General features: G+C 40.6%; 1 protein-coding gene across 2 annotated transcripts; it reads left to right on the forward strand.

Annotated features, from left to right (window-relative positions):
• The first annotated feature begins 3,255 nt into the window (after positions 1–3,255).
• LOC130150132 (C-type lectin domain family 5 member A-like) lies at positions 3,256–15,767 on the forward strand. Of its 2 annotated transcripts, XM_056340766.1 has the most exons (7): positions 3,256–3,487; positions 5,314–5,382; positions 6,427–6,516; positions 12,392–12,457; positions 13,361–13,503; positions 14,204–14,310; positions 15,009–15,767. In XM_056340766.1, the coding sequence occupies exons 1-7, from the start codon at positions 3,271–3,273 to the stop codon at positions 15,148–15,150; spliced, it is 834 nt and encodes a 277-aa protein (XP_056196741.1). In that variant the 5' UTR covers positions 3,256–3,270; the 3' UTR covers positions 15,151–15,767. The 2 variants fall into 2 exon arrangements, with proteins under 2 accessions (XP_056196741.1, XP_056196742.1); XM_056340767.1 differs by lacking the exon at positions 6,427–6,516.
• The last annotated feature ends 1,491 nt before the right edge of the window (positions 15,768–17,258 follow it).

The following is a 17,258-nucleotide window of genomic DNA, read 5'->3' on the forward strand; positions in this document are numbered from 1 at the left end:
AAGGGAGTTAGGATGATCCAGAAAATCCATATACATGGAACATAGCTTCTTGGCTCTTACTTATCTGTCTGCATTTCAGGGCACCAGTCTGGTACCTACACATCTTAGAGGTAAATTAGGAGAAAAAAATATCTTAAATTGAAAAAGGATCAAAATTCTATCTTCTCCTCTCTCAGAGAGGTTTTCTGCTGTTGGAGGGGGACCCACGTCATGATATTCTCTCAGATTGGTGGTTATGCATCCAGACAGCAAGAAAACTGACTAGAACACATCCAAAACTTGCAGTATTATGTCAGTCTTGTGGCTCCCAACTTAAAAACAAATCATGTAATTTTATTTTTCCCTCTTTCCTTCCATCCTCAGGAACTCCAGAGAAATGAGAGTGGTCTAATCAGATACATTAATATTCCAGAGCGGGCTGCCTGTCAAAATATTTCTGGATACCTCTCACTGTCAGGTCTGAGGGCCACTGCAGACCTTAGCTTGGCCGCAGCCTGTACTTCAGAGTCATCAACCAGTAAAGAAACTGTTTCAGTTCCCCTTCTTTCTCTCACACAGCTGGTGTTTGCTTGGCTTATCTCAGCCTCTGAGTATGGGAAATGAGGGGCAGAATACCAGAACATATCACTGGCCCACTGAAGAAGTCTGTAATTACCACCTGGGAGCAGGGTATTCCAGATCTGATGGCCCTGAACATGAGAGGTTACTTATGTAATAGAAAATTGTCTTTCTTTGGAAGAAATGGGTTCAGCGGGCATTGGCATTTATGTTATTTTCATTAAAAATACTTTCTAGTATAGTTTGTTCTAAATCAGAAAAGCAATGTACTGTAACGTAGTAAGGACAGGAATACAGTCATCTGTTCAATAGCTGCTGCTTCATGATTAAATCCCGAGCTTTCACAGATGGGCTACTATAAGTGTTTGCTCACTGGTGTTTCATTAAGCATTATCTAGTCTCAAGCTATCTACATATTCTCTGTACTGAAGTCAGTATAGAAAACTAAGCTCCTTAGTTATTAAATAATGTAATTGATTCTAAAACAATGCTACCGTATCCATCAATGACTGCATGGCAGGGAATTTACTTGCTGTTGGCCAGGTAATAATAATGCAGTGACCTAGTGTTTACTGAAAAACAGACCTTATACACGTTCATATAGCAAACCTATGAATTCTAATTTCACAAAATCTAAACCATTTACTGGTCTTTTTTCTTATCTTTTTCCCCAGTGCATACATGAGAATTAAATAAGCAAATCTGGTGATAGTTATGTTATTTGTCAGGCACTGACAGGCATGGGACATCGACCACTTCTGTAGGAAGCTGTTGCAGTGTCTGGCCACCCTCCTGGTAAAGAAATGTTTCCCAATGTCCAGTCTAAACTTCCCCTGACTCAGCTTTGAACCATTCCTGTGTGTTCTGTCACTCGATCCCATGGAGGAGAGATCAGCACCTGCCTCTCCACATCCCCTCCTCAGGAAGCTGTAGATAACAGGGATATTGCCCCTCAGCCTCCTTCCCCTCAAACTAGATGAACCCAGTGTTCCTGGCCCCTCCTCACAGGACATGCCTTCCAGCCCTTCCAACCAGCTATGTTGCCCTCCTCTGGATGCATTGAAGAGCCTTCACATCCTTCTTAAATTGTGGGGCCCTGGGCTGGTTTTGGCTGGGGTAGAGTTAATTTTCTTCATAGCAGCTAGTATGAGGCTGCGTTTTGGATTTGTGCTGAAAACAGTGTTGCTAACACAGGGATGTTTTAGTTATGGCTGAGCTGTGCTTGTACAGAGCCGAGGGCTTTTCTGCTTCTCACCCCACTCCAGCAGCGACCAGGCTGGGTGTGCACAAGGAGCTGGGAGGGGACACAGATGGGACAGTTGACCCCAACTGGCCAAAGGGATACCCCATACCACAGGATGTCATGCTCAGCATATAAAGCTGGAGGAAGGAGGAGGTACGGGGGGACATTCAGAGTGATGGCATTTATCTTCCCACATAATCGTTACTGGTGATGGAGCCTGGCTTTCCTGGAGATGGCTGAACACTTGCATGCCCACGGGAAGGGGTGCATGAATTCCTTAGTTTGCTTTGCTTGCGTGTGTGGCTTTTGCTTTACCTATTAAACTGTCTTGACTTCTACCCACAAGTTTTCTCGCTTTTACCTTTCCCATTCTCTCCAGCATTCCCTCCTGGGATGAGTGAGTGGAGCTGTGGTGATTAGTTGCCAGCTGGGGTTAAACCAGGACAGGTCCTGAATGGCACACAGCGCTCAAGGGGAGGCTGACCTGGATAGTAACCTCTCTTGATCAGCTGGTTATGTTGTGTTTGACGTACCTCAAGATGTGGTTTGCCCCCTTGACTGCCAAGACATGCTGCTGACTTACGCTGAGCCTGCCGTCAACCAGCAGACCAGTCTGGGTGATCAGGCTTCTCCTGGCAGGTTACACCTGCTGTCAGTGCAAAAACTAAATCCGGCATTTTGAATTAGTAAATGCTGCTATGAGCTAGCATATTTCCTCCAACAATGATTCACAGCACAATATCCACATAGCTTCCGCCTCCTGCTCTATGAAAGCATTAGTCATGCAGGAATTGAAAACCTAGAAAGCCTAGGGCTTGTCTTGTTTAGACTAACCTATTCGAGTTGTTGCTTTTGCATATTAGGCGCCCCTCACCCTTCCCAAAACAGGCCGAACCAATCTCACTTTATGAATCCCCATTTGCCATCAGAAGTTACTCACAGAGGGGAAGAACATGTTTCTGAGCTGCTCAAAACCCATGTTCCTCAGGACACAGCAAGTCAGCTTGGTTCTGGTTTAGAAGAGCTGCAGACACACCAGCAAGCCCCGAGGTGTGGCAGGGTCCTGTGTCAGCAGCGTTGAGTGCACTTCTGTATGGATCAGAGGCAAATGTATCATGATTTCACACACCTGCTTTTGAAAGCCCTGCCTTCTGGACTCCACAGGGATGCTCCCCGTGATGTGCTGTGGGTCCACCCTGAAAGCTTCGCTCTGCTTCCTGGGGCTGATTTCCAAATGTCTGTACTCTTCTTCTTTCCATTGCATTTAAGAAATCTGGTCTTTTCGAAGTACAAAGGGCTGGGGGAGGGGGAGGGGGACAGGAGAGGGGCAGGGTGTCAAGATTTTGAAACTCAAAATACTACTGACGCTAGAAAAACCTCCTGACAAAGGTGACTACATCAAGGTTACACCCTTGCACTTAACACACTACTATAAAAAAAACAATCAGCATTAGGCTTCCCTTCTCACTATGGGTTTGTATAAGACCGAAAGAGGAAAGAACTTTCTGCTGAAGGTTAGAGGGGAAGGAGCTCTGTGTCATCGTCAGTCCAGAGTAGATTTTAAAAACAGCAGTGAGAGAAAGACAGGAGAAGGGGGAGCAAGAATGTCAGAAAATCTCCTTTACGCTGACTTGAATTTGACTGAACCAACCAGGCCCAGTCTATATAAGGTCACTGACGTCCAAGGTGAGTCGATTGATCTCCACTGAGCTTTCTTTGTATTCTTCAGCCTCTGTCACATGTATTTGAAAGATCACCGGAGCCCTGAAGAGGAAAATGAAATGTGAGGGGCAGTGCTGTGAAAAATGCGCAGATGGGGTGTTCATGTAGGTTTTTTACCAAGAAAAGGGGATTGTTATAAGGTCTACTTTTCATTCGATAAGGTGCAAGTGTGAGGGAGAGTTTCTTCTGTAAAATTAAGGGTAGTTTCTATCAATTTAGGAGATCATTCCACACCTGAACATCAACTGGTCCTGAACCAGTCATGTTCTCGTGCAGCAGACTGATGCCTGCAGCAAACCAACCAGGAGATCCAGTGCCTGACGTTTCTGTTGTTTGAAGCAGTCTCATGCGTAGCCCGTTTGTGTTTGCTGAGTGTAGTAGGCATTGCTTTGGGTTTTCTTCCTACTGGCTTGTATAGTCTGTACAAACTACCTATTTAAGAAATTAAGCATAAAATGTTTCATGGACAGTTTTAGTTTGATTTAGTATAAATGACTGCAAAATTCTAAAGTAAAATTTCCTTTCTTTAATGGACTGAGAATCATTGCATAAACTTTTGCGCTGGTATTGCTACATCACTTAAAATTGCATCATAAAATAACAGACTTCATACACTTTGTCTCTGTATTTCATATTCTTTTTTCTTCCCTTTCTTTTTAACCTTACTACCTCTTCAACAGAAACAGTAATTTCTATTTCTTTGCATCCTATTCTTGTCTTTTGCATAAAGTGTGATCCCTGGGCATCTATTTTCAGAAGGCTGGAGTTTCTAATGCCCCAAGAAACATTGTTTCTATCACCTCTTTTGACAGATTACTTCATGGCTAAATTGACAGGCACCCACAACAGATGTCAGCTGATTAAAGGTTCCATTTTCCTTCTAATTTAATCCATGTACTCCAGCTTGCAGGTTTTAGTTTTAATAATATTCCTACATTCCTCTATTTGTGCCTTTCTGGAAAACCCCTATCAACTCTTCTATATGTTCACTTAATTTATGCACAGTATTTCCCATTGATTACACATATCTTACAGAAAAGAGCTCACTGACTTCTGTCTTGGTTTTTTTCCTTGAGTTTGCTATTTTCTCTTTGATAGTGGATTCCCTAGATTAAATGCAGTGTTCACAAAGGAATGAAATTAATTCCATAAGCCAGAAGAATGCACTTAAACTCATAGAAGACATTAACTCTGTATGGTGGTAAAAACAAAGGGGCTCAGTGCTGTGTATCAGGATGACTTTGAATGTTTTATAAAACTGCAACATCGTATTTCTTACTTTCTACCCCTTTTTTATGTGTCCTTGCCCTTCCTTTCTTCCCCGCGTTTTCTTCCATGTTCATTTGTATTTATTATCTCCAGATGTTAGAATAGTTTTCAGTTTTCTCATCATGTTATCATTAGCTAGTAACTTCTTCAAATTTAGCATGATCTGCAGTTTTCAGGATTGCTTTGATGTTGCAGCCTTTCTCTGCACTGACATATGGATATGGACTGAATAAATCAAACAACTTTACACATTTCTCATCATTTTTGTTTAGGTTTAAAATGCATATGCCCATGCCCATGCCTCCTCTGTTATTCTCTGCACTGAAGAGAAACAAGGTCTGTTTCTGCCTACAGCAAGTCCTTTAAGGTGTGAATGCGATGGAAAAAAATATTATTTGGACATGGTTAAACACTGTAACATAAATCAGTTGCTGTCATGTATTTAGCATTTCAGTCATTTTTGTTCCATTTAAGTTGTTTCTCAGCTTTCTCTGTTCTCTGTTATTTTTGTCTGGTTTTAGGTTCTACATATGCAGAAGTGAAAGTGCAATCCCTAGACACGAATGCTGTAGCTAGCTACACATCATCTGGTGAGTTTTCAGCTGTCTGCTTAAACTGATATGAATTTAAACAATGAGAGCACAGAAGACCGTTCCTTATTACCCAAAAATGCAGTGATATAAAACTGCAGGAAGAGCGATGATACAGTTCTCAGCTTCATAGCCAGTGCAGGGGGCCGTTGGCATGTTGCATTATATACAGCTAAAACACTTTGGCTTCACTGGTATAGGAACACAAGGATATTTTGGGCCAGATCATCAAACCACCTAGCCCAGCCTCCTGTCTCCAAGTGCAGGCATAAGTGAACAAGTAGAGATGAATAAAAAGAGGGTAGGCATGTACGATACCTTCCCATAATGCTCCATGTGTATGCATCTACACAGGGACTTACTGAGACAAATGTGTTTCTATTCATGTATCCTCAGTGGATTTCTCTTCTACAAAGTTGCCCAACCTCCCTTTGGTTCTACACACAGCACACACCCTTCCCTGAACCTTTTCCTATATGCTTTTTGAAATAGGGGTAGTAGAACTGAATGCATCATTGAAGGTAGAAGGGAATCATGGATATAGAAAACCACGTGGCAGAAAAAAATCCATTATTTTTGTTCATTTTCCTTCTGAATAATTCCTAACATAGAGTCTTCATTCCAGGAGATATTCAAAACCTGACTGTGCATGGTCCTGGACAACCTGCTTTAGCTGACACTGCTTGAGCGGGGGAGTTGGACAAAGTGATCTGAAAAGGTTGCTTCCATCCTAAATGATTCTGTGACTGTATGGTCAGAACAGCAGACCAAAGTTTGCAGATGTCCTCTAGAACTTTTTTAAATTTTTAGTTTTAATTCACATTAGATCCGTTACTTTCTAGTCCCTGGGTACAAAGATAGCTTTAAGAATGGGATTACAAAACAGCATTAGTAACCCAGCTATCTCACACTTAATGTCTCTTAAAATTTGACAGTATATCCATTTTTTCATTTGGGCCATATGTCTTCCAGTTCTTGAATGAAGATGAAGTGTTCCTTTTCCAGCTGTTCTCCTAATCTTTATTTTTTTCCACCTATCTGTAGGTAAAAGACGTTGCTCCAGAACATGTGTTGCTGTATTGGTTGCTGTGGTAATCCTCCTACTGGTCTTAGTGGTGTGTCTGGTGCTCATTTGTAAGTACTGCTGAAAATGTAATAACTGCAATTAATTTGTGACTCTCACCCACCCACTGAGACCTAAGTCATGACATCCCAACCCAGTAACAACAGAAAGCTAGTTTGTAGGCACAGGACAGGAGTTTTCAGCCAACCATGGGTGTAAGAGGAAATCCATAAAAGAGTCAAATGGCCTGAAAGTTTAAAATTCCAAAAGAAAAAAAAAAAGGCCAAAACCAATTAAAAAACTGAGTGTTCAAATAATAAATAATTCATTAGACAAATATTTTGAAGAAACAAGACAAGATTAGATAATGCTACTATGATTGCTATGCACGAGAATATTCCAAGGTGATGATTTTGTATCATGTCACCAAGATGTCTATAACACCAAAACTTATATTCATATATTTTTCAAATAAATATGCAAAAAAGCTCATTTGAAAGACGTAGCTAAGACACAACTTAAAGGAATTTGTTTGCACATTACTCAGACAAAAGCCTGATACTAGGCTTCTCTGCATATATATCACTGAGTTCATAACAGTCTTTGAACTACATTAAAAGGTATTTTTTTAGAAAGAAAGCATTCTTATCTCCATTAGACTAAAACAGATTTTATTAGAGCCGTGTGGTACTTCCCCTCGAATATTTTGAAGGTATCATTTTTAAATTTTGGATGTGGTTGCGTGTTTCTTTTCATCCTCTGACAGCTGAACAAGCTTAAGAGGTTTCCACAATCGATCACTCTCAAGTCCCAGAGTTTGCCAGCTATGCAGAGATGCACATGGAGAAACTCTTTGTGAAAACAGACCAAAACCTTTGATCCACAGAACTTAAAAAATAGGGTTGTGGGAAGTAATTGATGGTATTTTTCAAGGCAAAGAGTAAAGGACAGATGTCTGATAGTCCTCTGACCTTTATAAAATGTAAAATACCACAGGAAGGGTAAAATTAAGAAAAGAAAACCAAAAAACCCAGAACAACACAACATAACAAGGTGAAATTACCAGCATTTAATAGAGCAGGAGTCAAATGAGGAGTCATAGACTTTGATTCAGGTCTGGCTTCAGTTATTGTTATTTTGTTGGGTTCAGTACTGCCTCAGTGAACTGAAAATATACTCCTAAGAAACTTGAGATCTAGATCAAACTTGAGAAACTCAATCAAATTAATTTATTATTTCAATAGCGTACAGTTCTCACTTGTACTCAAAATGAAAACTTTTACCATTTTGACTGTTTTATTTCTAAGTTTTAATTTTACATGTGTTTTCCATACAATCTTGTTTTGCCAAATAAACCATTGCTGACAAACAGCTTGTTTAAATGAACTAAAGTGTCACCTTTCGATATCACTCCATCATACAAGAGCTCAGCAGGCCAGAAGGCATTTTCCATTTCTGTTCATAAAAATGACAACAATTTTACTCAGTGGAACCTGATCAGAAATGTTTAAGATTTTTATAGTAGTGTTATTTTCTTTTTTCTTGAGAGAAAATTTATCGTTAGTAATTGAAAAATTGGCCCTGCAGTTCATGAGATCCTCTTCCAAGAACAGGCAGGTCTGACTTTGTTTCAAATGCTCCTTCATATGAATTTTTCTCTTTTCTTAAACCAGGAGCTGATATCCAGCCTCAAGATACCACATATAAATGCATATATGCATGAAAAACATAAAATTTCAAACTGATTTTTCTGTTTTATTTTTTCTTGTTGCTCTAGGGATTCAGTAAAAGGCAAAGAAAGCCTTGATGTTCCAAATTAGCATACGACTTAAGCACAAGAAAATTCAGTGTTAAGTTGCTCCAGTTAGTAAATAACACATTACTGCTTTGTTAGGTTTCAGGGCCTTTGAAACATTTTCAGTAATGCTGCTGTCTGAATCTCTCAGACAGATTTCAGACTTCAAGGCGGCAATATTCCAGGAGAAAATATTGACCTACCATTTATGTCTTGCAAATTATTTCCATCCAGTAGGAGAATCAGTAGAATGGTGTTTATTTTTGTAATGCATATCTATCAGTATGCATTAATTTCTAATTTTTCACAGATATAAATACTTTTAAGTGATGTTAGGTAGTTTTAGTACCAGTATTTGGTACTATTATATACTAAGGACTGCAGGGTATCTTTACAAGCAGTACTTCAAGCTTCTACCCACAGGCTCAGGCTATATGCAAAACTTCTTCAGCTTCTAAAATTAAATGGTTCTGTTGTTCCTCCATATCATGTTTTTGAGAACTTCCTGAAGACTAAAATCATTTCTCTCTCTTCCAGACTTGCGGTTGCTTCTTGAACTTCTCGGTCTTCAGCTTTAACTTCATAATTTCCACTATGATTATCTGTTTTAATATTCTATAAAATATAATGCAGACTTTATAATGAGTATCTCTGCATACAGCTTTGGATGTAATTCTATACACCAGAGCTTTAAGAACGTTTGTATTCCAACGTTCAGACATACATCTTGGTTGGTTGGTTGTGGGGTTTTTTTATAATGACATCTAAGACTCATATTCTCTTACACAAGTGTATTGGAAGCTAATCCCTAAAAGGAACAGGGTAAATAATATAGTCTCTGCAAAATTAGACATTTATTGATCAGCTTTGATCTTTGAATTGTAAATGTAAAAACTGTGATATACATTGCCAGCATCTGATTTTAGGTGCTACAGTGCAACTTTTTTTCTCACAGTTCCAAAAGTCTAGTTCTTGTCTGCTGTCAGGAAAGAAATGTAGATCAGTAGGACTTCCTAGGCACTGTGGTTTCAAAGTCTGTAGTGGCTTTTACAATTCATACTTCAGCAATTTGTAAAAGGGCAGTTTGACAGCTGTTTTGCACCAGGAGATGCCAGCTCATTATGATCCCAGCAAAACAAAAAAGGCAATCATGCAGGCTCTGTGAGGTATTATTTAAAATATTATTTATTAGAGCTAATGCTATAAAGAAAGAAAGGACAGTATAGAAAAATCCTAGGTCCCTTCAGGTGCTGGAAACCCTGTGCAAAATTACAAAACAGAGGAACTGGGCCCAGTAACTGTTTTCTGGGAAAGCAAGTATTACCAATCATGTCCCAAAACAATACCGTTATTTCATACTTACTTCCTTTCATCACTCACTGTCTGGGTCTAGGCTTACAGAAGGAACTGATTAATCCTTTGTATTAAAACTGGGATACATTTATATCACTGCTCACTTTGGAGTCTGGTGGTCCCTGAAATCCTTCTGGATATTTTTGGCATTAGGTTTCTGAAACCTTGATGGCTTATAGATAAAACTGAAACAAGATATGTGCAGAGAAGCGATACGTTGTATAAGACAAGCATATATTTGTCAATTATTTCAACGTCAAATATTGCACTGAATCATTTAATAGCATAATTGAGGGGATATTTCAGCCATTAGGGGTATTTGTAGTTACCAGCCAAAAAAAAAAAATTTCTGTATTCTCTTTATGATCGTCATAGGGCTAAAAGTTGCTTCATTTTGACTATGAAGACTGTGAGATGGAGTTGGTAGAAAAAGTCCCCACGTTAGAGGCTGGTCAGTTTTGTTTCTTACAACAGGCAAAAGCGTGCCTAGTGAAATGTATTCCCTTTCCTGAAAACCTTTGTTTTGCCAGTATTCTTTGTTTCTTGAGGAAATAATTAACTTCTGCAGCATTCTCTGAAAACTGAGCAAGGTATTCAATCAGGGCACAAATGCTCCTCAGGATTTTTGTCAATAACAATTTGGCTACAGAAAACATATTGGAAGAAGATATGCTACATTTATGATAAATTAACCTGTTTTCACCAGAGATGGGTACAAGGCAAAAATGGATTCTCTGTAACAGGTGCTCATCTCTCAAACAATAGTTACCTCTTGTCAGCATAGTTATGACTATACTCTGGTGGGCTGAACGCCTTCCAAGGTGTCATTCCTACTGAACTACAGGGCCTTGCACCTGTAAGGATGCATAAGTACTCAGGAAATGGTTCTACGCCAAGGAAAGTAAGAGCTCATGATTGTCACTTTCCTCGTTGATAGTCACAGTTTGGATGCTTTGGGTTAGTAATCCATCCTTTCACTACCAGTTTTCAATGTCTACAACAGGTTAGGTGTCACCTAATCTAACTGCCGCTCCACTTCTTTTACCTCATCTTATTTTTGAGTTTGCTTCTTGTAAACAAAGCTCTTCCTTTAGTGTTCTGCTTCTATTATCATTTGCCTTTAGTATGAAGCCTTCAGCAATGTCAGTTCTTTCATGCTCCATGCCATTCTGGTACGAGTTTCTTAGATCTTTCTTTCATTCAATCTTTTTTCTCATTTTGTATATTTCTTAAAAGGAATTTATCAATTTGGGTTTCAAGTATAAGAATTCTACCCCTACAATTTTTACTTTAATGTTAATTTACTGTTACTATTCATCCCTTCATTGTTAAATTCCAAATAACCTCAAAAATGTCTCCTTAAACTTTGTTATAGACAATTTAGTAACTCTTACTCAGTTGAACTAATAATAGTCACGGCATGGGCAATTGTGTCTTTAAAGCTGAGGCTTCCTAAGCAGAGAAGCTGGGAGAATATCAAGATTTTATTACTGCTACACAGAGACAGTTGGAACAACTTAATCCTCCTTTTGCCTGTTAACTGTGAGTGATCCCTGAACTCCCTATTTTCAACAGGATCAACTGATAAAACCAAAGCCCTGAGATGACACGAAAAATACATAAAAAACACATGAGCTTCTCTAGTAAACTAAGCATAAATTTAATTCATCTGAGGCCTCAGCTACTCTTCACCTTCTCAAAACTCTTTTTTTCCTTTTTCTCTGTGATAAATTCATGCAGTCTGGCTTGTCATCAGATAATAAATGCAAATTTGTAAGCCTCCTTCCACAGTCACTTTTTCTGGGAGTCTGAAGCCTCCTGTGGAGCACAAATCCCTCACAACCACTGTGTCAGAAGAGGAAAATCAAGGCTATTTCAGCCTGGCTATCTGCTTCAGTCTTATGAGGAGCAGCTGAGGGAGCTGGGGTTGTTCAGCCTGGAGAGGAGAAGGCTGAGGGGGGACCTTATCGCTCTCTACAACTACCTGAAGGGAGGCTGCAGGCAGGTGGGGGTTGGTCTCTTCTCCCAGATAACAAGCGACAGGACAAGAAAAAACAGCCTCAAGTTGCACCAGGGGAGGTTTAGATTGGATATTAGGAAAAAAAATCACTGAAAGGGTGGTCAAGCATTGGAACAGGTTGCCCAGGGATGTGGTGGAATCGCCATCCCTGGAAGTGTTTAAAAAACATGTAGATGTGGTGCTTAGTGACATGGTTTAGTGGTGGACTTGGCAGTTCTGGCTTAACAGTTGGACTCGATGATTTTAAAGGTCTTTTTCAACATAAATGAATCTATGATTCTATGATTCTATAAGTTAAAACCTAAAGTGAACACTGTTGTCTTATTTTGGTCTGGGACTGTTGGACTAGCTTCCAGCTGAGGCACAGGTGTGTTCTGCCTGAATACATCACCCCCGTTGTTTGGGTTGTAGAAGCAGACCGTGACCGCAGCTCCAGCCTGTGTGGGAGCATGCTTATCCAAGGACAGACTGGCTCGAGCACTGAGCTCTTCAAAATGGCTCTTATTTCTTATTGCTGTAGTTAAATGTATGCTGTACACCACACTTACCACCACTCTGAAAATGTGTGGAACATTTTTTGTTAAGTTTCAGATTTAGGCTATTTGGAAAACTTCTCCGTAGTATGGTACTACATTTGGATTTTTTTTTTTCAATGGAGAGGCAAAAAGGTGAGGAGCAGAGTTTCTGTGTGGGGTGACAGTGGAGGTCTAGGAGAGCTCTGACAGTGTGTGGCAAAATGGTCAGCCATCCAAAGCAGAAATTGTATTCTTATTTCCAGACTATCCAACTGTGAGCAGCCCACATAACTCAAAATTATCCTCCGCCACCGCTGGAGAGGCACTAGGTAGGTAACTGTCATTCAAAAGACATTTTCCAGAAGCCTGTTACATTGCCTTTTGGGGATGGGGGGTGGAGTAACTAGATTTTGCTCAGAAGGAAAAAAAAAAACCAAACCAAAAAAAAAAAAAAAATCTGACATCTCAGGAATAAATAGCTTTACCCTGAACACTCATAGGAGGAGCTCTCAAAGCCAGAGACATTTCACATACTCATCTTCTTTAAAAGTAGTGCTTGGTCAGCCCTGCCTTACAGTTTCAGAGGGAAGAACTCTCTCATGCTGGTGCAGAGGAGCCTGTGGCGGGTGAACAGACATGAATATAACAAGCCCTTTGGTATCACGGCATTGTAGTGAGTGTGACGGATCAATGTGCATGTGCTGCTTTCCAAATACCCCTCCGTTCTCAGCATTTTAACCAAATGTAATTCCCTTTTGCTGTTTAGGAGCTGCTGAATAACCGACTAAACTGTATCGCACAGTCCCTGTCTCCCTGACTCATGTCATCCTCCCCAGTTCCCATTCTCTGTTCCACCCAGCACCCTGCCTGGCAATGGAGAGAAACGTTCTTTCTCTCAGTAGCATCACTACTGCCACATTGGGTAGCAGGCAAATAAGACTTTTGAAAACTGAATGCTTTTTGTCTTGAGTTTCTCTTCATCATCTGAGCAAAGATTCAAAAAGCTGGATAACATTATCTGTGATTCTACTTCTCTGACTCATGCCTGGTGACTCTTGGGCTGATATTAGCTACAGAGACTGGCAGGGAACCTGGTGGTCTGGTGAAAATTATAAGCAGGACCACACAGGTACTTTTCTGGTTGTAACTTACTCTCTTAACTTTCTTTTGTAATGGGATCCTTTTGTTAGTGGGAACATGGATTTTTCCACATCTGTTCTTTCCTCATGCAGGCTGCCCCCACCCCTGGGAAAAAAATGGGAAAAAATGCTACTTCTTTTCTCAGGAGTTGAAAAAAAATGATTGGAATGCCTCCCGTAAAGAATGTACTGACATGGGTTCAGACCTGGTGATCATTGAGAACAAGGAAGAACTGGTGAGATCTAAATTCATGGGGCTGCTTCTTGGGTGGCTTGACCTGTATGCCAAAAGGCTGATGGGTTACACTTGTGTCTTCTCATGTTACATGTCTTTGGGTGTCTATAATCTACCTCTAGCCATATACACCAAGCACCTCTGTATGGTAGCAAACACCTTCACAGGAAGATGCATCTTGGTGGTTGAAGTCTTATATCTGGAAGCTTCTCTCCCCAAGCATGCTCCCATGGGAAGAAGAAAACTCTGCCTAGCTGACTTATAGTTTAAAGAGATTTAGCATGCAAACCAAGACCAAGCAAGTCAAACAGACACTCATTTGTGAGAGCTATTGCTTTGACAAAAACTGAAAAGGCTTTCCCATCACAATCAGAAAAGAAAAGTGTCTCCAGGTATCAAGTCACACCTGGCTAACTACAATGTATAGCTTTAATGGTGGTCCATTAAATGTATAATTAAACATTAAAAAATATTAATTAATAATTAATAAATTAATTAAATGTACCATTAAATGTATAGCATTTAATTTATATTCTATTCCTACTGAGACTCAGGAAGAGAGAGGAGATTAAATGAAAATGGAAAAATTCAGCTTCTGAAGCTGTGGAAAGAGATGCACATTGTACTTTCTATGTTGGCTTTCTGCGTGGCTCTGGTGAAGGAAATGTAATTTTAACATATTATCATGGTTTCCTTTCTAGGATTATCTTGCTTCACAATCAACAGGTCACTACTACTTGCTTGGTCTCAAACGCAGTAAGAACGAGAAGTGGAAGTGGATTAACGATGTGGAACATAGCAAAGACATGTAAGCTTATTCTGGCAAGTCACTGTGCTGCAACGTCCGGAAATAGTGGGGAAAAAACCCAAACCAATAGAGCCAGCAACAGGGCATACGAGCAAGGTCAGGGACTGCAATTTCTAGCAACCTTATTCCTTGAGATTCAGATGCTTCAGCACATCCCTGTGACAAGTCAAAGGGAGCTTGTAAGTCACATGGGAACACAGGCGTGTCACATCAGGATGGCAAGGGAGGACACCGCTGTGGTTCTGGTGGGGAAGGAGGAATCTGACCAGATGGAGTTCAGTGGGGAAGGGAAGGATATACCAGGCAGGAACAAGGGAGAGTGTGATGGTGTCAGCACCATGGAATGGAGGCTACCAAAGAAGAGGAAGGTCTCTGGATGGGAAAGCATAGCCTATATGCTTCTGTTGAGGTCTAGGGAAGCCAATTAAAAGGGGGGGGGGGGGGAGACTCCAACAAGGCCACTGTTGAAAAGTTTAGTATGAAAAGCAATAGAGACCACCAAAGGCTGAAAAAGAGAGTGATGACGATGGCTCAACTGGACAGCAAATGGTCAAATAAACAACACTAATTCCACTGACAATAATGAAGCTTAGCAGCAAGGCCAGGTGCCGCTTTGCCTTTCGTGGACGTGATACTGACTGCATTGCATTCAGCTAGGTGAGGAATGAAACTAAATCCAACTTTCTTTCCCTGTTCAGGTTTAATATAGGAGGAGACGTAAATTATTGCTGCGCTGTCATTGGGCATGGCAAAGTAGAAACTGCATCTTGCTATGGATCCTCAACAACACAAAATATGTGTGAAAAAGCTGCAAATATTACAGAAAGGCAGGAGAAGTAAAAACAAGAGGTCCAGGCAAGAATGTCACCCCCAGCTTCCTGTAGGAATGACAGATATGATTTGTCTTATTTATCTTTAGCTGTCTAGTCAAAGGGACTCCTGCAGGCTCCCTCTGGACACCTTGCCAAGGTTAGCACATCCTTTCCCAAGATGGGTGTCTGAGACAGAATGGATCCCCCTCTAAAAGAGCCTGGATTTTCACACATTAAGAGTCTGGATGACTTACTCATACCAGATAACCGACTTTCAGGCAGCCACTGCTAGGTGATACAAGTCCAGTCTTGGCGATAGATGTGATCAAAACCAGATCCTATGTCTCATAGATACATGAATATATACCCATATGTTCAAATCTCTGTGCACAAGGAGACATTTCAAAGCCTTGCCATGCACTGGGCATCCCTGCAGCCACAGTGAAGGTTAACACATATTTATATTTTGTAGAAATATAAATAGAAAACTGTAGAAAATTGCAATCGCTCTCATTGCCATGTGTCATAGATAGGATTAACAGGACAAAGTAAAATGTGTGTGTGTATAAATCTTACTCTGTAAAAGATTGTCTCTGTTAAAAAAGCACACTGAACACCAGACTCTGGAGGGCTAAAATGTAAGATTGTCTCTGTTAAAAAAGCACACTGAACACCAGACTCTGGAGGGCTAAAATGTAATTGACCAAAAGGGAAATAGTCCTACACCACAGCTCTGTGCATGAAGTCACCACTAGTCCTGTGCAGGTCAGGGAAAATATATTAGATTTAGACTTGGCCCTCCTGGGGAAGGGCACAGTATAAAAAGCAATAGAGACCACCAAAGGCTGAAAAAGAGAGTGATAACGATGGCTCAACTGGACAGCAAATGGTCAAATAAAAACCACAGTTACCTGTGAAGAAGCTGGTGAGAAGTATGAGAGCGACCTACAGAGAATGACAACCAGCAGACTGTGTTTCTTGGACAACGATCAAAGAAGAAAATCATGCATGAAGATTTTCGTCTCCAGAAAAGTTAGAACTAACACCAGAAACAGGTGGCACTGGTAGAGCAGAGATGTGACCTGCAAACAGTGTATACTACCAAAGCTCTTCCAATGTGTTTCAGCAACTCTTGGGACCTGGGGGCTTTGTGACTCTGAGGATTATCATTCTTACCATCTCCTCTGAGGCAGAATAATTCCTACTTAAAATGGTGCCAGTCATGGCTCTCTCCTTCATCTGCAGGATGGAGAAAGCTCTGTGGATTTCTTGATGAAGTGACAGTGATGACATGCTTTCTCATTCGGGAAAAAATGAAAGTTTTTGCTTACTCAAACATCTTATACTCAAAATGTTGTGGCCAAGGGAAGAGAAAATGGAACCATATGGGAAAAATTCTCTCATTCTGACTTGAAAGCACATTTTTATGTCCCTCAAACAAGCAATACTCCCCACTGGCTCATTCGTCAAGACTTGAAACATATTTGTAGTTCCCTCACTGACTTTTAATCACCAAGAACAAGGGAAGAATGTGTAGTTGTAAGAGGATAACGGCAGTGGCTGAAATCAGAATATAAACTGTTACTTCAGAAAGAAGCTGTGCTGGAGGGGCTGGCTATCTGTTCATACTCAGTTTGCTGGAGGGGGTGAGAGAGTGCTCTATATGTTGTTACGGAGCACTGCCCTTTTATTTTCATATTCCAGCTGCTGCCCAGTGATCAGGTGTCCCCTACTGAAGGTGAGGGGCAGGGAAATGTCTCTTCCCTCAGAGCCGCTGGACCTAGGGGGAGTTTGGAGTCTTCAGCAAGCAGCGGATCCAAGCAGCTGGGCATCAGAGATGACAGCAAAGGGGAAGCTGCCCTAGGGCCACTGTGGAACTACATGAAGTCCATCAAACCCAGAAAGCCACAGAAAGTCACAGGGCTCAAGAGCACACACTGCTTACAAGGAAATCCCTAACAAGGGAGGAAGTTCGACTGAAAGTGGTTTATTTACTCTGTCTCTGTGCTTTCTTTGTCGATAAAGTTATCTTTTTCTGGTTTTGTTATCTTAGTTTTTAAATAAACCTTAAGTTTACAGTTTGAGATTCCTTGATTATCTTTTGGCATGCCCACTGCAAGGAAGGGGTGTAACATT

Source organism: Falco biarmicus, chromosome 5 (genome assembly GCF_023638135.1).
Source record: "Falco biarmicus isolate bFalBia1 chromosome 5, bFalBia1.pri, whole genome shotgun sequence".
NCBI classification, from domain to species: domain Eukaryota; kingdom Metazoa; phylum Chordata; class Aves; order Falconiformes; family Falconidae; genus Falco; species Falco biarmicus.